This window comes from Sorex araneus, chromosome 2 (genome assembly GCF_027595985.1).
Source record: "Sorex araneus isolate mSorAra2 chromosome 2, mSorAra2.pri, whole genome shotgun sequence".
NCBI classification, from domain to species: domain Eukaryota; kingdom Metazoa; phylum Chordata; class Mammalia; order Eulipotyphla; family Soricidae; genus Sorex; species Sorex araneus.
In genome coordinates, this window is record NC_073303.1 from 249,600,441 (window position 1) to 249,627,665 (window position 27,225).

The 27,225-nt window shown below is 56.4% G+C and overlaps 1 protein-coding gene and 1 pseudogene across 2 annotated transcripts; both read right to left on the minus strand.

Annotated features, from left to right (window-relative positions):
• Positions 1 to 530: 530 nt before the first annotated feature.
• SFXN1 (sideroflexin 1) lies at positions 531 to 26,970 on the minus strand. 2 transcript variants are annotated; one of them, XM_055126647.1, is made up of 11 exons: positions 26,839 to 26,970; positions 16,306 to 16,477; positions 15,927 to 16,097; positions 15,071 to 15,169; positions 12,889 to 12,964; positions 12,037 to 12,122; positions 11,143 to 11,270; positions 9,571 to 9,620; positions 7,639 to 7,688; positions 6,362 to 6,409; positions 531 to 5,030 (listed from the first exon to the last, which is right to left on the minus strand). In XM_055126647.1, exons 2-11 carry the CDS (start codon positions 16,467 to 16,469, stop codon positions 4,934 to 4,936), a joined length of 969 nt encoding a protein of 322 aa, XP_054982622.1. In that variant the 5' UTR covers positions 16,470 to 16,477; positions 26,839 to 26,970; the 3' UTR covers positions 531 to 4,933. The 2 variants fall into 2 exon arrangements, with proteins under 2 accessions (XP_054982622.1, XP_054982623.1); XM_055126648.1 differs by lacking the exon at positions 26,839 to 26,970 and having other exon boundaries at positions 15,927 to 16,068; positions 16,306 to 16,444.
• Positions 13,419 to 13,542, minus strand: LOC129402970 (small nucleolar RNA SNORA66; annotated as a pseudogene).
• Positions 26,971 to 27,225: the final 255 nt, after the last annotated feature.

The window sequence follows — 27,225 nt, forward strand, 5'->3', positions numbered from 1 at the left end:
ATCACTCCAGCCCCTCAGATCATCTTAAGAAAAAGAATCCAGGCCCAGCGTCAGACTGGACACACTGATAAGTGTGTAACAATCTATGTATCAAGCAGAACTTTATTTTTTATTTTTTTTATTTTTTTTGCTTTTTGGGTCACACCTGGCGATGCACAGGGGTGTTACTCCTGGCTCTGCACTCAGGAATTACCCCTGGCGGTGCTCAGGGGACCATATGGGATGCTGGGATTTGAACCCGGGTCGGCCGCGTGCAAGGCAAACGCCCTACCCGCTGTGCTATCTCTCCAGCCCCTCAAGCAGAACTTTATAAACCCAGTTTCAGAGATCAACTGTCCGGGTTTTCTCTGCTTTCTGGCTTTTGGCCATTGTCGGGGCTACTCCTGATTCAGTGCTCCCGGCTCACTCCCGGCAGTGCTCCGGGCCCAGGTGGGTCCAGGGATCCAGCCTGTGCCCAGCCCTCGGCACTCTCTCCCCACCCTACCCTAAACCGTCTGAGTCTTTGCGGACAAACAACAGAGAGACGTGACTGTCATTCTGCGTTTATTGAACATTTCATTCAGGCGAACGGAAGTAACATCGTGATTCTAACACTGCAGCACACGGGGCTAATACTGAGATAAAACCCGCCCTCGGGTTGCTCTGACCATCATCCTCCCTGCGAGCGGCTTTGTAGAAGCGTTTTCCCTCAACAAACTCCACCTCGGATCCTTTTAGACTTTTTCTACCCCAAAAGAGGGAATTCCAAGAGATGAGCAAGGGTTTTTTTTGGGGGGGGGGGCAGTGCACATCCAGCAGTGCTCAGGGATTGCTCCCGACTCTGCCCTCAGGAGTCACTCCTGGCAGTGCTCGGGGGACCCTATGGGATGCCGGGGATCGAACCCGGGTCGGCCGCATGCAATGCAAACGCCCTCCCGGCTGTCCTATCGCTCCGGTCCCGAGATGAATGAGCAAACCGGGTTCATTTGTTCCCTTTTGGAAAAAAGAAACCAGGATGAAGTGACTCAGCTTCTCTCAGAAGCCTCTGAAGAAGCAGAAGCTTCAACAGAATGTGTAAAAATGACGAATCTTTTTTTTTTTTTTTTGCTTTTTGGGTCACACCCGGCGATACACAGGGGCCACTCCTGGCTCTGCACTCAGGAATTACCCCTGGTAGTGCTCAGAGGACCCTATGGGATGCTGGGAATCGAACCTGGGTCAGCCACGTGCAAGGCAAACGCCCTACCCGCTGTGCTATTGCTCCAGCCCCGACAAATCTCTTTGATCAAGTACAAAACCTGGGTCTTAAGTACTCTCGTTTACCCTCCGGTAGGAAAGCTCCATTAGTCCACCAGACTTCATTTTTTTTTTCTTTTTGGGTCACACCCGGTGATGCACAGGGGTTACTCCTGGCTCTGCACTCAGGAATTGCTCCCGGCAGTACTGAGGGGACCATGTGGGATGCCGGGAATCGAACCCAGGCCACCAGACTTCTTTTTCTTTCTTCTCTTTCACCACCCTGGCGGTGCTCAGGGGACCCTACCTAATGCTGGGCGTTATCGCTCTGACCCCATCCATCACCTTCTCACTGGCTGGTACCTTATCTGGTGAAAGATCTGATTTGGTGCCAGAGAGGGGGGAGGATTCTGAGAGTGGGGGCAGGTGGGAGAGGACTAAGCACCTTAGTTTTCCGTGTCCCGGTGCGTGCGGCACCTCCCGAGGGATCTGCCATGGATCTCAGGCTCGTTTTTTCTCTTTGGGTCACACCCGGTGATGCTCAGGGCTGACTTCTGACTCAACACTCGGAAATAACTCCTGGCAGTGCTTGGGGAACCGTGTGGGGTGCCGGGGATCGAGCCCAGGTCGGCTGCGTGCAAGGCAAACGCCCTCCCTGCTGGACTATGGCTCTGGCCCCAGATCTCAGGCTTTAACCACTGATTTCCCCCCCCCCCAGTCAGTGCCGGGGATTGAGCCTCCTGCCGGCACTGCCACTCCCTGGTCCCGTAACTACTTTTATTTACTTATTAATTGGGTTTTGGGGCCACACCTGACGAGGCTCAGGGCTTACTCCTAGCACTGCACTCAGGATTCATTTCTGGCAGGGCTGGGGGGACCAGATGGGGCGGTCCACCCTATTTTCTTTCTTTTTTTTGCTTTTTGGGTCACACCTGGCAATGCACAGGGGTTACTCCTGGCTCTGCACTCAGGAATTACTCCTGGCGGTGCTCAGGGGACCATATGGGATGCTGGGAATCGAACACGGGTTGGCCGCGTGCAAGGCAAATGCCCTCCCCGCTGTGCTATCACTCCAGCCCCCACCCTATTTTCTTATGTTTAGAAAAAGACGCATGAAGAGCCACAAAAGACATCCAAGGCTGGAGGTCGGGGAAAGGTGGCTTTGGGTGCTTCAAGCAGGGGAAAAATGTCAGCGAGCAAATTCTGGCAACAGAGGAGGAAAATCCTCATGCCTGAGCCCTTCAGGAATCCTTCCAGAGAGAGTAGGAAAGAGAAAAAAAGAATTGTGGGCTGTTTTTTTTTTTTGGGGGGGGGGGTGCGGAGGGGGCACCCCCAGTGATGCTCAGGGGTTACTCCTGACTCTTATCTCATGAATCACTACTGGTGGTGCTTGGGGCGGGTGGGTGATATGAGGCGTCCAGGATGGAACCTGGGTCAGCTGCCCAAGGCCAGCGTGCTCCCTGCTGTACTGTATCACTCCATCCCGTGCCCCTCCCCCTTTTTTAAATGAGTAAATTCCATTTGGCCACCTTCTAAGAAAGCTAGCTTCCCCAGAGATCAGACAGTACAAGAGGGTAGGGCGCTTGCCTTGCAGCTGCTAACCCAGGTTGGACCCCAACATCTTATATGGCCCCCTGAGCCCGCCCGGAGATCCCTGTGTGCAGAGCCAGGAGTTACGTGTGAGAACCTGTGGGTTTGCCCTCTTCACCCTTTAAAAAAAAAATAGCCAACGGCCAAGAAGAGAGTGAACCTAGACCTCACCCATGAGTGCATCTGCTCTATCATCAGATTCTAAATTTCAGAGTTCCTGGGGCGACCGCTCACGCTCGAGCCCTCTGAGGTACCGAGAGTAGCACACATTTGTTTGGGTTTAACACACATGCTCGGAATCTCTCAATACAAGGGCTTAAATGGCTCCAGGATGAAATGCAACAATCGTCACACACTTTCCTCTGATGGTGGTGGGATTGGTGTTTGAATATTAAATGTCATGAATGATTATGAACAACTATAGAAAAATAAAATAAAATAAAATAAAAAGCATTCTAGGAAGTCTAGCGTTCTAGACTTTTCTCCTCCTCCCATTTACAAGCTTGTAAATGACAATGGGGCCATAATACAGTCAGTCACCGGGCTTAGGGGTTGAAACAGGGACAGCTGCAAAACAGCCTGAGCCTTCAAGGAAAGGATGGGTGAAATTTACAAGATAGGAAGTCAGCGGCAGGTGAAATTGACGAGACCGAAAGCGGGCTGCCCCCCCCCCAGTGTCATTTACTAGGGGTGGAGGGAGGGTGTGGGTTTCCCCTGCGTGCCCGCATCCCTACACCCATCACTCCTGCCTCTCTTGACTTTCCAGGGGGACTGTTGGAAAAGGCGCGTCGTGTCTCAAGGATAGAAAATCAAATTGAACCGGGCCTTCAGAGCCCAACCAAGCCCAACCTCAGTGCGTTTTTCCTGGGGTGGAATTAAGCCCTAGAGAAATAAAAAGTGCTTTGGGGCTAGAGAAGAGCGGTGGCATCAGAACAGCGCCCAGCAGCCGCCCTGACACAGAAACACACACACACACACACACACACACACACACACACACACACACACACACACACACGGACTCCCAGCTGTTTCTACAGCATCTGCGAAGCCCCTAGATCTGGGGGTTCTTTTGTTTTTGGGCGACACCCAGTGATGCTCAGGGGTTACTCCTGGCTCTGCACTCAGGAATTGGCAGTGCTTGGGGGGGCCCCCACCGGGTACTGGGAATCGAACTCGGGTCAGCTAAGCTAATGCCCAGTCCCTTTGGGGGAGTTTTGACTCTTCATCTCTTTGTGGCTCCTTCCCCATGGCCCACAAGGGGAAGCCTGCTGCCTTTAAGGTACATCTATGTTTATATTTAGATCTCTTTAATAATTTTATAATTCTTTTTTCTTTTTGGGTCACACCTGGCAATGTACAGGGGTTACTCCTGGCTCTGCACTCAGGAATCACTCCTGGCGGTGCTCAGGGGACCATATGGGATGCTGGGAATCGAACCCGGGTCGACCGTGTGCAAGACAAACGCCCTACCCGCTGTGCTATCACTCCAGCCCCCTATAATTTTTTTTTTTTAAGGACGAATAAAGAGAGGCTTCTAAAATCTCAGGGCTAGGACAAATGGAGACGTGACTGAGACCGCTTGAGAAAATCGATCAACGGGATGATGATGATATTTTGTTTTTGTTTTTGTTTTTTAACAGTCTCCACTCAGGCTCAATTTGCCCGACCCCCTGCAGTGACCGCCTCAATTTGAAACAAGATGGGGAGAAGAAAAAAGGGGGGGAAAAAAAGGGAAAATCAGTATCCTGACCCGATCTTCTTCCTGGGCAAATCATCGATCCCGAAGGGTGAGTATTTATTTACCGGACCTTGTGGCGAGGCCCCGGGTGTGCGCCGAGTTTACGGCCCTGGGCCCCGGGGCCAAGGATCGTCTCGGGAGAACAGTTTACCCACCAGCTCCAGGAAGGGGATGTGCGTCGACAACCAGGTGACCGGGTGACCGAGACAGAGGAGGAGGGAGGCAGGCTCGGCGCAGGAGGGCAGGAAGGAGCTTGAGGGGCAAAGGCTAATGACGCCCGCGGCTCTGGGGAAGGTCCCGGGACCCGGGCGGGTCTTCCTCATGCAGTGCCGCGAGGCCTGTGATTGGCAGGTCGGCTGGCCGCGGAGTCCTCTCCCTCTCCCTCTGTTACAATCCCTTGTTGAAGAACACGCGCTGGACCTCCGGCCGGCTCTCCCGGATCTTGGCTTGCAGCTCGGGCTCCAGGCTTGAAACCAACATGGAGCTGGGGAGAGAAGGGGCGGGTTCTGACTCAAAGGGCCCCCGTGTGGGCCTGGAGAGAGGGGGCGGCGGCCTGCAGCTGACCCGGGCTCCATCCCCGGCTAGCGGTAAGAGTGCCCCTGAGCACTGCCTGCAGAGTGACCCCTGAGCACAGAGCCGGGGAGTCAGCCCTGGACCCCCAAAGCACAAGAAAGGATTTTTTTTTTTTAATTTTTTAGCTTTTTGGGTCACACCCAGCGATGCTCAGGGGTGACTCCTGGCTCTGGACTCGGGGCTCACTCCTGGCGGTGCTCGGGGGACCCTCGGGGGATGCCGGGGATCGATCCTGGATCAGCCACGTGCAAGGCAGACGCCCTCCCCGCTGTGCCATCGCTCCGGCTCCAAGAAAGGAGTTTTAAGGAAACAGACGCCTATTTCCCATCTTCCGTTTTCCGTTTCCCAGGAGACCTTTAGCTCTCAGGCTCCCCCAAGTGAGTGTGCTGGGCCCACAGCCCCGGGGCCTTCACCTGGTTTTTAGGGTTCACATTCATGACCAGTCTGGGGCCGGAGAAGGCAGCACAGGGTCAGAGCACTTGCCTTGCGTGTGGCCGATCTCGGTTCGATCCCCAGCACCACATACGGTCCCCTGAGCATCCTCGGGAGTGACCCTCCCAAGCCCAGAGCCTGGGGCAGCTCCTGAGCACTGCTGGGTATGGCCCCGATGACAACCCTCCCCCCCAAAAAAAAAGGAGTGTGTGTGTGTGTGTGTGTGTGTGCGTGCGTGCGTGCGTGCGCAGCAGCACAGTGGGTAGGGCTTGCCTTGCACCCAGGTTGGCTCCCTGGCATCCCATATGTGTGTGTGTGTGTGTGTGTGTGTCCCCAGAACTGCCAGGAGTAATTCCCGATTCCCGAGTGCAGAGCCAGGAATAACCTCTGAGCATCCCGGCCAGGTCTGCGTTCCCCCCAACCAAAACAGCACAAATTAACGTAGGGTCAGAGAAATAGTACAGTGGGCAGGGCACATGCCTCACACAAGGCCAAAGCAGGTTGTTCCATCGCTGGCAGCCCACGGGGTCCCCCAACCCCTGTTAGGGTGATTCCATGTGCAAAGCCAGGAGGAAGCCCTGAGCACCACCAGGTGGGACCCCCCCACCCCCAAATCAAAAACCAAAAATTAACTTAGCGTGTGTCTTTCCGGTTGCTAAGCAAAACCAAACCCAGGGTCATTCTGGGACCCGGGTGTGACACCAGTGGTGGCAGCTCAAGCCAGGCCAGCGTGAGCCCCCGGGGGGGGGGGGGGGAATCCCCACTGCAGAATAAAACCCACGATCCTTCTGAAGACAGACCCGTACGCACCTTTTCTGAGGGAACAGCGCGCAGCACAGCGGCGTGGCGAAGACCAAGCTGTCGGGAGGTGAAAGGAGAGAGAGAGAGAGAGAGAAATCAGAGACGTGCAAACAGTCCACGGTTCCAGGTCACCGTTTTCCTCTTGGGACAATCCTCCCTTTGGGGGCCCAGAGAGCTAGTGCAGTGGGGGAAGAGACGTGCCCTGTACGTGGCCAAAGACGGACTCAGCCCCCGAGCTCCTGAGCACAGAGCCAGGAGTACACCCCGAGTATTGTCAGAGGCATGGCCCCCCGACCAAAACAAAATTCACAGTGCTCGTCGGAGTTCAGAAGCAAAATCACACAAGCCACCCCACACCCTCCCTCCGTTTCTCAGAAGACAGGCCTCTTCCTCTTGATCACTAGGACTGAGATGGTGACGGGTGCGCAATCCTGGGCGGCCCATGTCACGCACCTCGTCCCGCTCAGCTAAGGCTCCCTGTCTCGGCTGCTGAGATGTGACCCCGGGGGCCGCACGCACGTGCGGCTCCTCTGCAGCTGCACGCGCGTGAATCCAGACCCAGCTGAACCAAATTCAACATGGGCAGCTACTTGCAGAATGTCTCCAGCCTGAGAACCAAGCGGCGACCCCATGCCCGCCCGGGAGGGGAAAGGTATTTCTCTCTCTCGCCTGTCCCTTCCCGGGGATGAAGGGCTTGGGGATGCCATATTATGACGACCACAGATGGGATTACACGACAAAAACTGCAGCAAAAGGACGCGAGGGTGCTCTTGGGAAGGTGGGAGGCACCGGCCCCTCCTACCGCTGCTGAGATAAGGCTCCCAGTCTCGCCAGGAAGGAGAAATGAAGGGTTATAAAAATGAAACGCCAGGGCCGGAGTGGTAGCACAGTGGGGAGGGCGTTTGCCTTGCACACGGCTGACCTGGGTTCGATTCCCAGCATCCCATAGGGTACCCCGAGCACCACCAGGAATGATTCCTGAGTGCAGAGCCAGGAGTAACCCCTGTGCATCGCCGGCTGTGACCCAAAAAGCCAAAAAAAAAAAAAAAAGAAAGAAAGAAATGCCAGGGCCGGAGCAGTAAGTCCAATGGGGAGGGCACTTGCCTGGCACGCGGCCAACAAGGGTTCGATCCCCGACATCCCACAGGGTACCCCATGCACCGCCAGGAGTTAATTCCTGAGTGCAGAGCCAGGACTAACTCCTGAGCATCGCCGGGTGTGACCCCAAAATTAAATAAATAAATAAATAAATAAATAAAGTCACGGAAGCCATAGGTTCTACTCACCAGAAGCCCACTAACCCAACTTGAATGGGAGCGCTCATCCACGGAAACCTCTGCAACGAGAAAGGCTTTTGAATTCTCTCCGTCTTGTCTTTGGAGGGGAGGGGATTGTGTTTTGGACTCAGCAGTGCTGGGTCTGAGCCCAGGGATCACTCCTACAGGGTGTTCAGGGGACCGCAGAGGGTGCCGGGGACCATACCTAGGTCGGTCACGGGGAAGGCTAGCACCCTGCCCATTTGACAATGGCTGGGACCCTAGAATTCTGAATACTTTCGAGACAGGCACAGAGGGACTTGCCAGGGACCTCCAAGAGCCTCTGGAGGGCCGTGAGAGGGGTCTGGGGGCACCACCGCTGGGGGGAAGGCAGGCCTGGCTGCTGTAGCGCTCCAGGACGGAGGGAATGAGGAATGAGGCATGCAACCTCTCAAGCAATTTCTTTCTTTTTTTTCTTTTTTTTTTTTTTTTGCTTTTTTGGTCACACCCAATGATGCACAGGGGTTACTCCTGGGTCTGCACTCAGGAATTACTCCTGGCGGTGCTCAGGGGACCCTATGGGATGCTGGGAATCGAATCCTGGTCGGCCGCGTGCGAGGCAAACGCCCTACCTGCTGTGCTATCGCTCCAGCCCCTCTCAAGCAATTTCTGATGGTCCCCCTAAAGCCTGCGAGGGGCGTTGAGTGTAGCGGGAGCGGGAGGGGGAGGGGGAGAGTGAGAAGTCACCGGCCCTTCGTTATTTTGTATCTCGGGGCTGGGGTGGCACTGGAGTAAAGGAAAGACGGAGTTTCCTGGAAGGCAAACAAGTGTGCAGAACTCGGGCTAACACACCCGCAAGGCCAAGCTCAGCGCCAGAACCCCCTAGCAGAGCCCCTCCATCCCTCTGCTTCCTCGATTTCAGTCGTTCTCAGTCGGGTGTGACCATTACTGCTGGCATAAAAAGACGGTGTGTCCCTTTTTTCTTTGAAATCATTTTGTTAGGCTTGGGAGGTGTAGCCAGAGGTTCTCAGGGATCACTCCTGGGAGGGCTGAGCATCCGTGGGTGGTCGGAGATGAAACTGGGTCAGCTACATCCCAGGCTAGAGCCTTACCCCTCCTTACCAGCGCTCTGGTCCTCCCCCAACCCGGCGTCTCCCCCCACTTTAGTTTTCAAAACCAGAAACCAGCAGTGAGTTGGGCTCACCAACCACACTAATTGGTTTACAACTGGTGGCCTGGGCTTGTCAATTACACAGGAGTGTGTGCCTGGGGGAGTGGGCGGGGCTTGTCAATTACAGTGAGGTGTAATGGGCGGGGCTTGTCTATAATGGGCGGATCTTGTCTATAACTAACGGGCGGGGCTTGTCAATTACAGTGTGAGGTGTAATTGTCAATCACACCAGTGGGTTAACAGCATTCTATCCTTATTATTTTATTCTATTCACACAGACAGTTTTTGTACCATAAGTCCCTTCATGCAGTCGTTACCTTTACACTGGTCAGCAGATAACCGATTGCTAATTCAGACGCTGCCCAGGGGACTAGGAGAAACGGGGGGGGGGGGGGGGGGGGGGGGAAGGGGGGGGGCTCCCGCAGGCAAAGCACAAGCCCCAGACCTCTGAGCCATCTCCCCCCCCCCCCGCCCATCCCCGCCCCACCATTGACTTATTTTATTGGGATTTTGAGAGTGACATGGTTTCATTCTGGCTAACTTCTTCCAGCAGCCTGATTTCTCTAACTGGAGACCTCTCCTCCTTGCGCTGTGCTTGGCAATCCGTTTTTCAAAACGCCGCGAGACGCAGCGGAGCCGAGTGATAGTACAGTGGGGGTGGATGCTGGCCCCGCCCGCGCCAGACCCAGCCCCGAGCACCGCGGGTTTGGCCAGGAGTTAAGTCCTGAGCACCGCCCGGTGTGCCCCCCCCCAAACCGAACCAGACCAACAAAAAAAACCCTGGGACTTACCTTTAAAAAGGCCTTCTTTTCCAACGTGTTCATGATAAACGGGGGAATGGCTGCACGTAGTTAAACAGAGTCTCATTAGCCTTTATTTCAAGCCCACTTTCAGCCCAGTCTGCATGACACCCCCAACAATTTAATGAAACTCTTTTTTTTTTTTTTCTGAGAGGGGCTGGAGGGATGATAGACTGGATAAGGCTCGCACCTTGCAGGTGGCCAACCTGGATTCAGTCCCTGCCAGGAGTGACCCCTGAGCACAGAGCCAGGAGGAAGCCCTGTGCACCCCTGGGTGTGGTTCCCCCCCAAAAAAAAAAAAGAAATGAAAAAAAGCTCCCCTTCCCTAAAAAAAAAAAGGGGGGGGCTGGAGCAATAGCACAGCGGGGAGGGTGTTTGCCTTGCACGCTGGGTGTGACCCAAAAAGCAAATAAATAAAGAAAGAAAGAACCAAACCACTGGAAACAGCTGACAGACTGCCTAAACTCCCAAAAGGACAATCAAAAATAAACCTGGCGGGGCTGGAGCAATAGCACAGCAGGTAGGGCATTTGCCTGGCACGCAGCCGACCCGGGTTCTATTCCCAGCATCCCATATGGTCCCCTGAGCACCGCCAGGAGTAATTCCTGAGTGCAGAGCCAGGAGTAACCCCTGTGCATCGCTGGGTGTGGCCCAAAAAGCAAATAAATAAATAAATAAACCTGGCGAGGCCGGAGCGATAGTCCAGCAGGGAGGGTGTTTGCCTTGCACACGGCCGACCCGGGCTCGATCCCTGGCATCCCGTTTGGTCCCCCAAGCACCACCAGGAGTAATTCCTGAATTCAGAGCCAGGAGTAACCCCGGAGCATCACTTCTCCCCCCCGGGAAAAAAGTGAACATGGGGTTGCTGAGTTATAGCACAGCAGGGAAGGCGCTTGCCTTGCACGCGGCCGACCCAGGTTCAATCCCCGGCACCCCATAGGGTCCCCCGAGCACTGCCAGGAGTAAACCCTGAGCATCACCAGGTGTGGCCCCAAAACAAAACAAAACAAAACAAAAAAAGTGAACCTGGGGTGGGAGCTGCAGTTATGACCTTAATTTCCCAGGGGCTGGAGTGATAATACAGCAGGGAGGGTGCCTGCCCCTGCACACCACTGACCCGGGCTCAACCCCTGGCACCCCAAGCTTGGATTCCCAAGCCCCAGGAGGAGTGATTCCTGAGCACAGAGCCAGGAGTCAACCCTGAGCGCCATGGGGTGTGGCCTCCAAACAAAAGTACAGGGGGCAGAGTGCTTGCCTGGCTGCAGCTCAGGGAGGACATACACACACACACACACACACACACACACACACACAAGTATAGGGGCAGAGTGCTTGCTTGACTGCAGCTCAGGGTGGAGACACACACATACACACACACCACCTTTCCCCTTTGTCTGCAGCTCAGGGCGGATACACACACACACACACACATACACACACCACCTTTCCCCTTTGTCTCCTTCCACCCTCCGTCTGCTCTCTGCCCGCCCCCGCCCGCCCAGTGCTCCCAAGGGCGGGGTCCCGTCTTCCATCTTTCTGTCACCAGAAGGCGGGGCGACTCACCCATGCCCGGGGCCGCCATGAGGATCCGAGAAACCACAACCTGGGTGATGGCGGATCGGGCGGCGTTGGCTGACTCGCCCAGGCGCTGCCCGTTCTCATCGGTGACGGGGATGCCAACTTTGATCTCCCTGGAGGGTGAGACACAGACAAAGGGAGTGATCCCTGAAATGAGAGCCAGGAAGAAGCCCCCCTGAGCACCCCCACCAAATCAAAATAAAATAAAAATTAATTTGGATTCCTTGAAAGAAAGAAAAGAAAAAGAGAGAAAAGAAAAGGACGAAAGAAAGGAAGGAAGGAAGAGAGAAAGAAAGAAAGAAAGAAAGAAAGAAAGAAAGAAAGAAAGAAAGAAAGAAAGAAAGAAAGAAAGAAAGAGAGAAAGAAAGAGAGAAAGAAAGAGGGAAAGAAAGAGGGAAAGAAGGAAAGAAAAGAAAGAGAAAGAAAGAAAGAAGGAAAGAAGGAAGGAAAGAAAGAAAAGAAAGAGAAAGAAAGAAAGAAAGAGAGAAAGAGGGAAAGAAGGAAAGAAAGAAAAGAGAAGGAAAGAAAGAAAGAAAGAAAGAAAGAAAGAAAGAAAGAAAGAAAGAAAGAAAGAAAGAAAGAAAGAAAGAAAGAGGCTGGAGCGATAGTACAGCAGGGAGGGCGTTTGCCTTGCACACAGCCAACCTGGGTTCGATCCCCAGCATCCCATATGGTCCCCCAAGCACTGCCAGGAGTAATTCCTGAGTGCAGAGCCAGGAGTAACCCCTGAGCATCATCGGGAGAGGCCCCCACAAAACAAAAAAACAAGGAAGAAAAAAAAAAAAGAGGTTCAGGATGAGCAGCGAGCGTGCTGGCCCGCCCGCCATAGTTCAGCCCAAAGACAGGACGCCGGGAGCCGCCCAGGAAATGGCCCCTTACCTCTGCCTCATCAGCGGGATGTTAATGCAGTTCGCAGCGGCCACAGCGGCGAAGGGAACAAAGCGTCCTATGAGGGGCGAGACTCGCTGCGGGAAAGAGAATTCCGAGAGCGTGACCGGCTGCTCCCTTGCACGACCGACTGGAAATCCAGTGCTAGGGAGCGCAGAGTCTGGGGCTGCGGAGATAGTCCGGGAATTACGGGACGGGACGCGCCCCAGCAGCGTGCGCCCTCCCACGCATCCCACCTCCCACCCCAGCATCCTGAGCCCCACTGGGCGTGCCTGGTCGTCCCCAAGATCTAGTATTACTGAATGTTCGGGGCCCCCCGTGGATCCGCCCTGCCAGCTGGCTGAGGATCCCCTAGTGAGCGTCACTTGGGAGCGCCTCCCCTCCCCCACCCCCATAAACAGGTCAGAATCGTAGCGGGACAGAAACTCAGGTCAGAGTATCTCAGCTCCCTTGCCCATTTCTAATGTGGGCTTTTGGGCACCAAGCCTGTTTCGGAGTGTGGCAATGGTATCCCCATAGCTTGAGTTTAGATAATGGTGTTTTGTCGTTATTATTATTACTATTATTATTTTTTTTTTTTGAGGGAGGGAGGGATACCCGGCAAGGTTAAGGGTTACTCCTGACTTGGAGCTCCGGAATCACCCCTGGCAGTGCTCTCTGGACCTCTCTGGACCCCCGAGGCCGGGGATCGAACTCGGGTTGGCCGCGTGCCAGGGACACGCCTTCCTCGCTGTACTATCACCCTGGCTAGACTCGAACCACGCTGAGAAAGAACAAGAGCGTCTTGGGGCCGGGCCGGTGAGACCCACAGACACCCTCAGATGGAGCTAGCAGGGCCGGTACCTTGGCCAGGGCGTTGAGTCCTAATGCCGTGGTCACTGCACCCGTGGTGGCAGAAACATAAGCCGTGCCCAGTTCGCTGGAAAGAGAAAAATGGAGCGCGGGTCAGGACATGCAGAGGGAATGTCTCCGTGAGCACTGAGGGCGGAGGGGCCTGGGAAAGACTGCTTTTGCTTTTGACTTTGGGGATCTGGCGGTGCTCAGGGATCACTCCCAGCAGGGCTCAGGGGGCCTGATGGGATGCGGGATTGAATCTGGTATGACTGTGTGCAAGGCAAGTGCCCAGCCCTCCTCCCTCACTGTACTATCGCTCGGGCTCCTTGTTTGTTTTTTTTCTTTAGGGTCACACCCGGCGATGCTCAGGGCTGACTCCTGGCTCTGCACTCAGGAATCACTCCTGGCGGTGCTCAGGGGACCCTATGGGATGCTGGGAATTGAACCCGGGTTGGCCATGTGCAAGGCAAATGCCCTACCCGCTGTGCTATCGCTCCAGCCCCTAGGGCTCCTTGTCTTATTTAAAAAGAACCTTTTGACCCGGTACTAGGATGGACTAGACAACCTCAGTACAATCTGAAGTTAATCTGTTTCTATTACTTCTGCAAACCTAGCTCCCTTCACTTCTGCAACATCATGCAGAGTTAATGGTCACATTTGCGGCGGTCCCTTCTTTTAAAATTCACCCCAAGGGGCTGGAGCGATAGCACAGCGGGTAAGGCATTTGCCTTGCACATGGCCAACCCGGGTTCAATTCCCAGCATCCCATAGGGTCCCCTGAGCACCGCCAGGAGTGATTCCTGAGTGCAGAGCCAGGAGTAACCCCTGAGCATTGCCGGGTGTGACCCAAAAAGCAAAAAATAAAAAAATAAAATTCACCCCAGGATGGGATGAAGTTAAGTGTGAGAAACTGCTGGTTGCTGGTTTTCGTGATCCTTTGTTCCTTATGATGAGGACTGTCAACAGCCACTTGAAAGAGGGGCTGAAGCAATAGGGCAATGGGGAGGGCGCTTGCCTTCCACACAGCCGACCCTGGTTCGATCCCAGGCGTCCCCTAGGGTCCCCGGAGCACTGCCAGGAGTGCAGGGCTAGGAGTAAGCCCTGAAGTCTACCAGGTGTGACCCAAAAGCCCCTATTCCTACCCCCCAAAAAAGTTATTTCAAAGAAACAAAAATACTGGTAAATTTCTAAGCTTTGTGAAAATGTCTGCCAGCAAATCTCTTCCATCCGTCTTAAGATGTAAAATTTTGGGCTGGAGTGATAGCACAGCGGGTAGGGCGTTTGCCTTGCATGCAGCCAACCCAAGTTCAATTCCCAGCACCCCATATGGTCCCCTGAGCACCGCCAGGGGTAATTCCTGAGTGCATGAGCCAGGAGTGACCCCTGTGCATTGCCGGGTGTGACCCAAAAAGCAAAAAAAAAAAAAAAAAAAAGTAAAATTTTAAGCCCTTTCTTTTAGGTTCCAGACATCCTGCTTGAAAAAAATCAGATCACCAGAAAAATAAAAGGTGGGGAAGGAGAGGCCGGAGTGATAGTACAGTAGGTAAGGGCCGGGTTTGGTCCCCTGCACCTCATATGGTCCCCTGAGCCCCTCCAGGAGTCATCCCTGAGTGCAGAGTCAGGAAAAGCCCTGAGCACTGTTTTATACAGCCCCGATGCAAAATAGTAACAGTAAGTAATAATAAAAATGCCAAGAGAGGGGGCCGGAGCGATAGCACAGTGGGTAGGGCGTCTGCCTTGCACGCGGCTGACCCAGGTTCGAATCCTAGTATCCCATATGGTTCCCTGAGCACCGCCAGGGGTAATTCCTGAGTGCAGAGCCAGGAGTAACCCCTGTGCATCACCGGGTGTGACCAAAAAAAAAAAAAAAGCAACATTTTGCAAGCATCAAAATGATACAGAAGGGGCTGGAGCGATAGCACAGCAGGTAGGACATTTGCCTTGCGCATAGCCGACCTGGGTTCGATTCCCAGCATCCTATTTGGTCCCCTGAGCACCACCAGGAGTCATTCCTGAGCACAGAGCCAGGAGTAACCCCTGTGCATTTCCGGGTGTGACCCCCCCCAAAAAAAAACCACGATACAGAGCATGGATGCAAAATGGCCTTCAGAAACGGGGAGAGTGCTTCCAGGAGCCCTGGGATTCCCTGAGGTACCCGAGACCTCATTTCTCCTGCAGTCTGTAGCCTTACTTCACGCTCAGCGGGGCGTCTCCGCTTCTGTTGGTGTAATTGACCACGGCGTTGAAGGACTGGTTCACCCACTGCCAGAACAGCACCGCGGGGGTGGTCCTGCAACAGAGCGAGCGTCACAAGCCCACCGCGGTCCAGAGTGGCTGAGCCAGCAGCTCACTCCTAGCATCTGCCCGCGGGACCCAGATTGGGCTGGAAAATGACTATCATGAAGGGAACCAACAGAAAGTCATCGCAAGCTGCCCCCCTCAACTCTGCGTACTCATTTCTTCCCATCACCTGCCTGCCTACCCCAACACACACACAGACACACACACAGAGATACACACAGACACACACACACACACACACACACACACACACACACACACACACACTCTACCATAAGGTGCGATTCTCATCTTTCCCACCAGGGGGCGTTATCTTTATGTGAACCAACAGAAAGTCATCCCAAACTGCCATCACACCTTCTCTCATCTACTACCTATTCATTTCCTTCCATCACCTCCCCCACCCCAAAACACACACACACATACACACACATACACACACACGCACGCACGCACGCACGCACGCACGCACACTCACTCTACCATAAGTTGCAATTCTAGCCTTCACCACCAGGGGCATCATCTTTAAGTGCACCAACAGAAAATCACCCCAAGCTCCTATCGTGCCTCCCCTCATCTACTACCTACTCATTTTCTTCCATCACCTGCCACTCCAACACACACAAAACACACTCTCTCTCTCTCTCTCTCTCTCTCTCTCTCTCTCTCTCTCTCTCTCTCTCTCTCCCCCCCCCACAAGGTGCAATTCTAGCCTTTCCCCACTAGGGGGCGTACCTCCCGCTCACCTGTAAAACGTCATCATGCAGCCGGTGATGGTCATGTTCATGGGCACCTGCGCCGACATTCTGCCGATCAAAATCATCTTTTCGCCGGTGTCGGGATGGAAAGCAGAATCGTAGACGTATTTGGCGCGCCAGAGTTCATTCTCTGTCAGGCCGGGAGGTACGACTCCTTGTCTAGGGGGAGGCCATAAACCCTGAAGGTCCCTTAGTTTCCCGGGGTTCCGTGGCCCCTGCTCTTACTCTCGAACCACAACAGGGCCCAGGGGCGCCTGGCCCCCTGCTGGCCCCCTGCGACCCCCTAGGGCCCTCTGAACCCCACCGTGTGTACCTCCCGCCCCCCCCCAAAACCCAAAGAGATAAGGAATGGTGCCCTGAACCCAACCTGTAATTATGCACAATCTGCCGGGCGTGCTCCAGCTGCTCGTTGGTCAGCAGGATGTTCCTGGGGTCGGTGACGGTGAAGAAGTGGTTGGCTCGCCCGATGAAAGTGCTCTGGTCCCATTGCGGCTCCTGGATGTTGATGCTCAGTGGCAGGTCCCCCGACATTGTCCTGGCTAGGGAGGGACGGGGAGGCAAGTCCATGAGGGCTGACAGCCAGACACCGCGTGCTGAGAGGCTGGATGGTGACCCCTCCCCGCCTTGGGGCTAGAGCGATAGGACAGTGGGGAGGGGGCTTGCCTTGCCGGCGGCCAACCCACATTTGATCCCCAGTATCCCATAGGGCCCCCCAGCACCGCCGGGAGTAAGCCCTGAGCACTGCTGGGTATGTCCCCCAGACCCCCCCTCCTGCCCCCAGAGAAAGGGGAAAGAAACCAGGTGACCCTGAGGTAGGTGGGATTATGTGATGAGCCCCGGGGAGCCGCAGCCAGATTTAGAAAGTCTTTTTGTTTGTTTGGGGGGCTACACCTGGCATTGCTCAGGGAGCCCTAGAGAGTGCCCCAGGGTCGAACCCCGGTTATCTGCGTGCAAGGCAGGTACCCTTCCCGCTGGACTATCGCTCCGGCCCTGTATGTTCTTACTTTTTTGGGTCACACCCAGCGATGCTCAGGGGTGACTCCTGGCTCTGCACTCAGGAATGACTCCTGGTGGTGCTTGGGGGACCCTATGGGATGCCGGGATCGAATCCAGGTCAGCCCCGTGCAAGGCAGATGCCCTCCCCGCTGTGCTATCACTCCGCCTCCTCCTTTCCCCCCAACCCCACCTATGGTCAGTCTTATTTGCAAAAAAAGATCTTGCTTGGGGCTGGAGAGCTAGGCCCCAGGTTAAGGTTCTCCCCGTCACACCCCCATCTGCTTCCCGCCACCACAGAGGGGCCCCCCAGAACAGAGCCAGAAACAGCCCGCACCAAAGAGCACTGTTGGTTGTGGCCAAAAAAAACCACAACAGGGGGGCTGGAGCGAGCAATAGCACAGCAGGTAGGGCGATTGTCTTGCAAACGCAGCCGCCAACCCGGGTTCAATTCCCAGCATCCCATATGGTCCCCTGAGCACCACAAAGGGTAATTCCTGAGTGCAGAGCCAGGAGTCACCTCTGAGCATCGCTGGGTGTGACCCAAAAAGCAAAAAAAAAAAGAATGCCAAGAGAAACGGAAACTGCAATTTAGAGGGAACATCGCAGTGAAAAGGACATTGCAGCCACTTGACAGGGTCACGTCCCAACATCTAATTTGCTGCCTCAGATTTCTCCTTCCTGGGTACAGTGGGGAGGGCGCTTGCCTTGCAGCAACAGACCGGGGATCAATCCCCAGCATCCCCTAGGGTCCGAACACAGCCGGGAATCGTTCCTGAGTGCAGAGCCAGAAGTAACTCCTGAGCATCGCTGAGAGTGACCCAAAATAGATGACAGGGGGAGGGGTGGGGGGGAGATTGCCTTTCACCGAGGCCTGTGGAAATCACCATTATTAACATTTTGGTACATTTCTTTGCAGCCCTTTCCTGTACACACATTATCACTGTCATCCCGTTCCTCATCGATTTGTTCAAGCGGGCACCAGTAACGTCTCTCATTGAGAGACTTATTGTTACTGTTTTTGGCATATCCAATACGCATGGGTAGCTTGCCAGGCTCTGCCGTGCGGGCTCGATACTCTCAGTAGCTTGCCGGGCTCTCCGAGAGGGGCGGAGGAATCGAACTCGGGTCGGCCGCGTGAAAGGCGAAAGCCCAACCGCTGTGCTATCGCACATTATCACATGACCGCAAAAAAGAATAAAGCCAAGAGGGCCGGAGCATTTGTCCAGCGGGGTGGGCATTTGTCTTGCACACACCAACCCAGGTTTGATCCCCGGCATCCCATAGGGTCCCCCCACCCCCACCCCGAGCACCACCAGGAATGGCCCCAAGACAATACAAAAAAAAAAAGGAATAAAGTTGTTGGGGGCGGCTGTGTGCAAGGCAAATGCTTCACCCGTGTCCTGTCTCTGTAGCACACACTCTTTTATATTAATATCAGGAAATTAATTTTTTCATGGTTGTTTGTTTTTGCACCCCCTCCCGAAGGTGCTCAGGGGACCCTCTGGGATGGCAGGGATCGAACCCGAGTTGGCTGCGTGCAAGGCAAGCACCCTCCCCACTGCACCATCTGTCTGGCCCCTACTAGCAGGAAACTTCAGGAATCGGAGGGCTTTCTTTCCTGGACAGTTCCGTGCCACTCCCTGTTGCGAGGGAGGGAGGCACGCGCCACGCTTCCAGCGGGCCTGTATCATTTGCAGTCTTTCTCTTTGCTTTCTTTGAGTTCTAGTGTGCGGCCATGCCCGGTGGTGCTCAGGGATCACTCCTGGTGGGGCTTGGAGGGGCCCTACCCGGATTCGGGGGCTCGTACCTGGGTCAGCATGTGCAAGGCCTGCCCGAGTCTTTCCCCACAGTATTGCACTGCAGTAATGAACCACATAGCATTTACCCCCAGGGCTGGGGGGTCGGGGGTCCCTTAAGTTAGAGCCTCAGAAGGATCAAACCGTCATAAAGGTCACAGACCAAGAGGAGTTGGTCCGTCTTTCCAGCACTTTGCTTTGCATTCGGTGAGGTTCTGCGCCGCCCTACTCAGTGCTCAGGGACCAGGAGGTGTCAGAAGTCGAACCTGGGCCCCCTGGGGGTGCGAGGCCTGTGCTCCAGCCCACAGGCCCTCCCCTCCCCCGCCCCTCCTTCCCTCCATCCCTCCCGGTCTCTCCTCTTTTTTGATTTTTGGTATTGGTGCCACACCCAGCTGTGTTCGGGGCTGACTCCTGACTCTGTGCTCAGGGGACTCACTGTAGTGCCAGGGATCAAACCCAGATGTGTCTCGTGCCAGCCAAGTGCCAGTCCTTACCCCTCGGGCCCCAAACCCTGAGTGTACTTTCTCAGAGACCCTTTCTCTTTCTTCCTTCTTAGGATTTGGGGAAGTACGAGGGGTCGGCAGAGCCCGGGGGGGCGGGGTGGGGGGTCGTGAACCATCTCCAGGGCTCAGCTCCATCTGTGGCCAATTCACGTTTGGGAATTGGGGCGTTCTGTTCTTTTCTTTTTGTCTGAGGGAGGCGGGTGTTGGGTCACATCCACAGCGGTGCTCAGGGGATCCTATGGGATACTGGAGATTGAACCCAGATGGGCCGCGTGCAAGGCAAGCGCCTTAGCCACTGTGGATGGCTCTGGGCCCTGGGACATCCTCTTAAGGACAATTACACAACCCTCTGAGGCGGTGGGCGGGGCCAAGGGCGATGGGCGGGGCCTCAGGGCGGTGGGCGGGCCCTGCCGCCCCTCCCCGGTCCCCTAAGGGTCAGGAGCACCTCGGTCCAAATCACCAAGCCCTTTCTCTTGGGCAATCCTTCCTCATGTGATCAGCTCTGCGTCCAAGTAAGCTCACTGAGCCGGCTGCTAAACTGAGCTTGAATTCCAAGTTCCAAACGGAACCGCCCCGGTAGAACCCCGCGGGGGGAGTTAAGAGAAAGGTAAAGGAGATTAGTTGTTAGGATTTTTTTTATTATTATTATTGTTAATAACTTTTGGCGGGGCTGGAGGGATCGTACGGCGGGTAGCGTTTTTTTTTGCCTTGCACATGACCAACCCGGGTTGGATCCTCGGCATCCCCTAGGGCCCCCCCAAGCACTGCCAGGAGTTATCCTCTGAGCGTTGCTGAGTTTGACCCAAAAAGCCAAAGTAATGGACAAGATATCGTGGCGGAAAGGAAAAAAAAAAGCCAAAGTAATAATAATGATATCTTTTTTTTGGGGGGTGGTGCTCAGAGCTCACTCCTGGTTCTGTGCTCAGGGATCGATCACTCCAGACCCTATGGGATGGGGGGGGGTGGAACCAAGATCACTATGTGCAAGGCAAATGCCCTACTCACTGTACTATCTCTCTGGTCCTCAAGGCCTTAACTCTGTTACTATCTTGCCATCTTGCCACCCCTCCCCCACCATGACCAGCCCCTACCAAGACAAAGAATACTCATTGTAGCAATTTTTTTTTTTTTTTTGCTTTTTGGGTCACGATGCACAGAGGTTATTCCTGGTTCATGCACTCAGGAATTACTCCTGGCGGTGCAGGGCGGGGTGGGGGGAGAGGCATATGGGATGCTGGTAATTAAACCGAGGGTCAGCCTCGTGCAAAGTAAACGCCCTCCCTGCTGTGCTATCGCTCCAGCTCCAATTTTTTTTTGGGGGGGTCACACCTGGCGATGCACAGGGGTTCCTCCTGGCTCTGCACTCAGAAATTTCTCCTGGCGGTGCTCAGGGGACCATATGGGATGCTGGGAATCGCATCGGGTCGGCTGCGTGCAAGGCAAACACCCTACCCGCTGTGCTATTGCTCCAGCCCCCTCCAATGGGTGTGTGTGTGTGTGTGTGTGTGTGTGTGTGTGTGTGTGTGTGTGTGTGTGTCCTTCCCAAGAATCTGCCTCTGCCCCTACAGAGACCGCCCTGTTCTAATTGTTTTCCACCATAAAAGACCCATTCTAGGCTTGGGGGTGGTGGGGGTGGTTTTTCCCTTTGGTCGGGGGGAAGACTTAGTTTTGGGGACCACACCTGGTGGTGCTCAGGACTTGAACTCCTGGCTCTGTGCTCAGGGATCCGGTGGCAGGGCTCAGGGGACAGCAGACAGGGCCGGGTGATGGAAGAATCCAGGCTGGCGGCATACAAGGCAAGTGCCCCGCCCACTGTACTCTCTCCCCGGCCCAGGACTCCGAGTTCAAATCAAAGACATCCAACTTTGTTTAAGTCTCAGAGGCTTGTACGACGCTGAGACTTAAACAAGGTCTCAGTGTCATTCAAGCCTCTGAGACTTCTCCAGAACACCCCCACCCTGAGCCTCTGGCGAGAGGGGGAAACTGAGTCAGGCTCAAGCTGGGTCCTCTGGCTCCGGAACCCCATAACACCCACCCCCTTCTCCCCTCCCCAAGGTCCCGATTTAGCAGAGCCGAGATAGAGCATAGAAATCAGAGTGTTGGTTGGGCTTGGGTGCCACAGTGCTCCAGTGCTACTCTCAGCTCAGTGCTCATGGGGGTACTCTCATCTCAGTGCTCAGGGGCCCCTGCGATGCCAGGGATGGAACTTGAGGTTCCCATAGGAAAATCTGTGCTCCAGCCTTTGGAGTTACCTCCCTGGTCCTGGGGATCAGATTTCTTTTGTGTGGGGTGGGGACAGGGTTTGGGTCATACTTGACAGTGCTCAAGGCTGACTCCTGGCTCTGTGCTCAGGAATCACTCCTGGCAGAGCTCGGGGTTGACTGTATGCAAGGCAAGCACCCTCCCCGCCATCCTATTGCTCCAACCCCAGGAATCAGATGTATTTTTTTTGGGGGGGGTCACACCTGGCGATGCACAGGGGTTACTCCTGGCTCTGCACTCAGGAATTACTCCTGGTGATGCTCAGGGGACCAAATGGGATGCTGGGAGTCGAACCCGGGTCGACCGCCTGCAAGGCAAACGCCCTACCTGCTGTGCTATCGCTCCAGCCCCCCAGATGTATTTTTTTTTATTTAATTTTTTGTTTTTGGCTTTTTGGGTCAAACCCAGCAGTTCTCAGGGGTTCCTCCTGGCTCTGCACTCAGGAATTACCCCTGGCGGTGCTTGGGGGACCTGTGGGATGCCGGGGATCAAACCCAGGCCGGCTGCGTGCACGGCAAAGCCCTCCCCGCTGTGCTATCGCCGCCCCCCCCCAGGAATCAGATCTTTAAGACGGGGAGCAGGGGTGGCCTCTGAGGAGGTAAGTGGGAAAAACACTAAATCAGGTTGTGACAGTAAATGAACAACCCCAGCGACCTACCGGTGGAAGGAGCGACTTGCTGGCTTTCCCGACGGTCCCCGTCACAGAAGGCTCCCTGACCCTCCTTGCCTGGGCCCCTCCCTCCCCTGACAACCCACAGAGCCCAAATCGGACTTTAGCCAGGCCAGGACCAGAGTCCCGGGGGCGCGGCACTGGGGCCCTGGCTGAATCAGCACTTGGGTATACCTCCATTGGTTTTTCTCTTCCCCCCCTCCATTGTTTGATTTTTTTCTTTTTTTGGAGGGGTCAGCCCACCCCCCAGTGATGCTTGGGCCTTCCTCCTGGCTCTGTGCTTAGGGATCACTTTTTTTTTTTCTTTTTGGGTCACACCCAGCGATACCCAGGGTTATTCCTGGCTCTACACTCAGGAATTACCCCTGGCAGTGCTCGGGGGACCCTATGGGATGCTGGGAATCGAACCCGGGTCAGCCACATGCAAGGCAAACGCCCTCCCCGCTGTGCTATCGCTCTGGCCCCCTCAGGGATCACTCTTCAGTGGGGATTGGGGGTGCTGGGAATCGAACCCAGGTCAGCCAGGTGCAAGGCAGACCTTTCATCGGAGCCAGAGCTGGTGTCTGGTGGGAGACGGTGAGGGGTCTCGGCAGTGCTGTGGGATTACGGATCTGGGGCTGTCGTCTAGGGATTCAGGCTCTTGAACTTAACATCTTAGGGTTTAACATTCTCCCCTCCCCCCCCACACACCCCAAACCTTCCTCCAAGACCCACTTTTTTTGTTTGTTTTTGGGTCACACCCGGCGATGCACAGGGGTTACTCCTGGCTCATGCACTCAGGAATTACTCCTGGTGGTGCTTGGGGGGGACCCTATGGGATGCTGGGGATCGAACCCGGGTCGGCCGCGTGCAAGGCAAATGCCCTCCCCGCTGTGCTATTGCTCCAGCGCCCTCCCACACTTTTCCATTTTGGTTTCGGCTTTTTGGGTCACACCCAGCGATGCTCAGGGCTTTCTTCTGGCTCTGCTCTCAGGAGTCACTCCTGGCAGGCTCGAACCCAGGGCTGGCTGCGTGCAAGGCAAGTGTCCTCCCCGCTGGGCTATCGCGCCCTGGGCCCCCAAGACCAGCCTTATCTCCACCTTTCAGCTACTACGTGCCAAGAGAAGGCCGGTTCCCGGGGACAGAAGGCAGGTCCTGGAGTCCCGCAGAAAAACTGCGGGGTGGGGGTGCTGGAGCGATAGCACAGCGGGGAGGGCGTTTGCCTTGCACGCGGCCGACCCGGGTTCGATCCCCAGCATCCCGTAGGGTCCCCTGAGCACCGCCAGGAGTGATCCAAAAAGCAAAAAAAAAAAAAAAAGAAAAGAAAAACTGTGGGGTGAAGGCATGTGGCGCCTCGGGGACCTTTCACCCCGGGTAAAGATTAACAGCAGTGCTGACACACAAACCTGGAAAGGCGTGGAGGGGAAGGCCGTGCCAGGGGGAAGTGCGAAAGAGGATATTTGCACGGGGAGACGGGGCTCGGGCCAAGACTGGGTGCCAAAGGGAACAGTGACCAGGTGCCCGCGTAAGCCTCACACTGGACCTGCCCTATCTCCTGCCCTTTTATTTTCCTGTTTCTTTTTTTTGCTTGTGGAAATCACTCACCAGGAGTGATGCCTGAGTCAGGAGCCAAGAGGGACCCCTGAGCACCGCTGGGTGTGGCCCCAACAGCCCCCCCATAAAAAAGGAAGGAGGGAAGAGAAGGGAGGGGAAAGGGGGAGTGCCTTGTGGCAGAACATCCATCCCTCCTTCCCCTCCTCTTTTTTTTTTTTTGGGGGGCCTTTTGGGTCATACCCAGTGATGCTCAGGGGATTACTCCTGGCTCTGCACTCAGGATTCACTCCTGGCGGTGCTCAGGGGACCCTGTGGGATGCTGGGGATTGAACACGGGTCAGCCACGTGCAAGGCAAACGCCCTCCCTGCTGTGCTACATTGCTCTGACACGCCCCCCCCTTCCCTTCCTGCCTCTGGAATCAGGACCCTAAGAACAAGCCGAGGGTTCCGTTTCTCTCTCTGCACCCTGGAAGGAACGCTCGACCTTTCGCTGGCGATGAGAGGTCAGGAATCAGCCACAGTCGTCGGGAAAAGTGAAATATTAAGTTCGGGGATGAAGCGAGCCCGTGCTGAGTTATACAAGGTTCAAAGTCAGTCACCTTTTAGTTACCCATTAATGGGGCAGACCCGTCCCTGGGTAGCGCAGAATCTGGGCCGGGGGCTTTATTCATTTTTCATTTTGTTTTTTAAATTTAAACTTTTGGTTTGGGGGGGCCACGCTCGGCTGGGCGCGGGGCGGGGTCCCGGCTCTGCACTCAGGGGACCCTGTGGGTTGCCAGGGATGGATGGAGCCGCGGGCAGCGTGGGCCAGGCAGGCAGCAACCCCCGCCCCGGGACACTCGACTCCCCAAAGCCCTGCCAGGAGCGATTCCTGGGCACAGAGAAAGCCCCGAGCCCCGCCGGGTGGGGCTCAAAATAAAAAAATCAGAACTATGGATGGGGCCAGAGAGACAGACCAGACGTTAGGCTACTCACCTTGCAGGGGGCTGACCTCAGTTTGGCCCCAACACCACCACCCAGGTTTCCCGAGGGATGCTGGGGGGATCGAACCTGGGCTTCCTCCCCCCTTCCCTTCTGTCCCTCTCCCCTCTCCCCTCTTCCCTCTCTTCCTCCTCTCCCTCCCTCCTTCCCTTCTGTCCCTCTCCCCTCTCTTCCTCCTCTCCCTCCCTCCTTCCCTTCTGTCCCTCTCCCCTCTTTTCCTCCTCTCCTCCCTCCTTCCCTTCCGTCCCTCTCCCCTCTCTTCCTTCTTTCCCTCCCTCCTTCCCTTCTGTCCCTTTCCCCTCTCTTCCTCCTCTCCCTCCCTCCTTCCCTTCCTTTCTCCTTCCTTTTGGTTTTGGGGACACACTTACCATACCCCACCACACCCCCGGGGGTTCGGGACTTGCTCCCAGCTCTGTGCTCAGGGATCACTCCTAGCAGTGTTCGAGGTGGGGAAGGGGCTCTAAGCAGCGCCGGGGATCCAACTGGGTTCACCGCCTACGTAGCCAGCCTTGAGCACCATTATTCTAGTCCCCGGCCACCAGGACATCTTGTTAAGAGACCCGAACCCTATAGTCCAGCAGGGGAGGGTGTTGGCCTTGCACGCAGCCAACCCGGGTTCGATCCTCGGCATCCCACAGGGTCCTCCCTGGAGCACCGCCAGGAGGGATCCCTGAGCATCACCAAAACGAAAGTTAACAGAAGCAACCTGGCAGACTGGGGTTGGGTGAAGGGAGAGAAAATCTGGCAGTGTCCAGGCAAGTCTCCGTGAAGAGGACAGAGAGAGAGACAGAGACAGAGACACAGAGAGAGACGGAGACAGAGAGAACTTTGAGAAAAGTTCTAACACCAGGCTGCCATCGAGCACCGGACTCGGCCATGCCCAGAGCTAGTTTTTGTCCCCAGGGCGCGGGGATTGGCATCTTGGTGCAGGAATGACAGAGTTCAGGGGCAGGAGGGGTGAGTGCAGGGACAGAATCAAACCAACCAGCAGTGGCCTGAGCCACAGCACAGCGGGGAGGGCACCTGCCCGGCACGCCGCCTCCCTGGGTTCAATCCCCCACACCCTAGACTGTCTCCTGAGCACTGCCGGGCGTGATCCCTAGGTTCAGAGCCGGGAGTAAGCCCCGAGTACCCCAGGATGTGGCCCCCGAGCAAAACAAAAGCAAGTACGCACAGCCACACAGCCAGCCAGCCAGCCACACACACACACACACACACACACACACACACACACACACACACACGGTCCCCTAACCTGCAGAGGGAGTGATTTTAGACCCCACAATCCCAGGAGAGCAGAGCCTGGAGAGAGGTTCGCCCTTCCTGGCTCAAGGCGGCGCTCTACAGCTCTCATGCTGTGTGACCTCCCGTCATTTCCTCTACCTCTCTGAGCCCCAGCTCTGTCATGGGCACTTAGGAAAGCGCTGGCAGAGTCATCGGTAAAAACGCTCCGAGCCTGATCGGCTCCCCACCCCCCCAGATCTGGGGAGGGGTGTGTGGGGGGGTGGCCGTCCTTGCTGGGGGGGTTGATTTGTGAGCTGGGACGCGCGGGGGGGGGGGACCCCGGGGGAAAGCGGCGCGGGGCGGCGGCCACGTGGGGGCTCTTCCTGGCCAGGAATACGGGGGGACTCGGGAGCCGCCCCGGGGGCGCGGGGGGCGCGGGGCGCGGGTCCCCCACGGCCGGCCACGGGTGCGCCCGCAGGCGCGCGGTGACCGGTCCCCGCGGCAGCCATCTTGGCGTCGTGTCCACCACGAGTGTGGACGGACACGCGGCGCCCGGGGCGGCGGAGCGCGCGGGCCGGAGGGCGGCGGCGGCGGCGGGCGCGGGGCGCGCGCTCCGCGGGGGGCGGGCGGGGGGCGGGCCGGGAGGTCCCTCCGCGCACGTGCGGCCGCCGGAGCTCCCCCCACAGGGGGCACCACGATCGATCGGGGTCCCCCGAGGCGCGGGGCGTCCCCCTCCCCCGGGCCCGGGGCGCTCCCGGGGCGACCAGGGCGCAGCGGGTCCCCCCCGCGTTCCGGGGTGTCCCCCGCGGCCGGCCTGCGCGCGCGCGCCCCGGCGCCCCACCCCCCGGCGCCCGGACAGGTCCCTCCCCGCCGCCCGCCCGGCGCCCAGCGCGATGCCCAGCGCGATGCCCACCCGCCGGGCCCCGGCCACTCACCGCTCCCCGCGGCCGCCGCCCGCACGACCCGCTCAGCGCCGGAAGAGCCGCGGCCGCCCCGTCGCTGGGCGGAGCCACCGGGCCCGGCGCGCGCGGGAGGCCCCGGACCCGCCCTCCAGCGCGCCGCGCCCAGCGCCCCGGCCGGCTCCCGGACTGCGGTTTGGGTCAGCCCCTCGCTCTCCCTCTCGGGAGGGGCCCCACCCCCCGCCCCCGGGCCTCTGCTCGGGCTCAGCTGTGCTTTCCGTTCGGTTGTTCTCAGGGCTTCCTCCCTCCCTGAATGAACCGGGGGCTGGTGTAAATTTAGTCTGCATCCGGCTGTCTGTCTGTCTGCCCATGCTGCCATCCATTCACCTGCGCGACCCTCCACCCTCTGTCATCAGTCTGGCC

What these genes read in the sequence shown, in the direction of transcription:
- SFXN1 (XM_055126647.1), bottom strand. Translation starts at nt 16,469, where the DNA reads ATGTCGGGGGACCTGCCACTGAGCATCAACATCCAGGAGCCGCAATGG. An exon ending in ATCCCGCTGATGAGGCAGAG is followed by an intron (nt 11,271 to 12,036) that starts GTAAGGGGCCAT and finishes CTCACCCTCCAG; the next exon opens with GGAGATCAAAGTTGGCATCC. An exon ending in GCGCTGTTCCCTCAGAAAAG is followed by an intron (nt 5,031 to 6,361) that starts GTGCGTACGGGT and finishes TTCTCTCCCCAG; the next exon opens with CTCCATGTTGGTTTCAAGCC.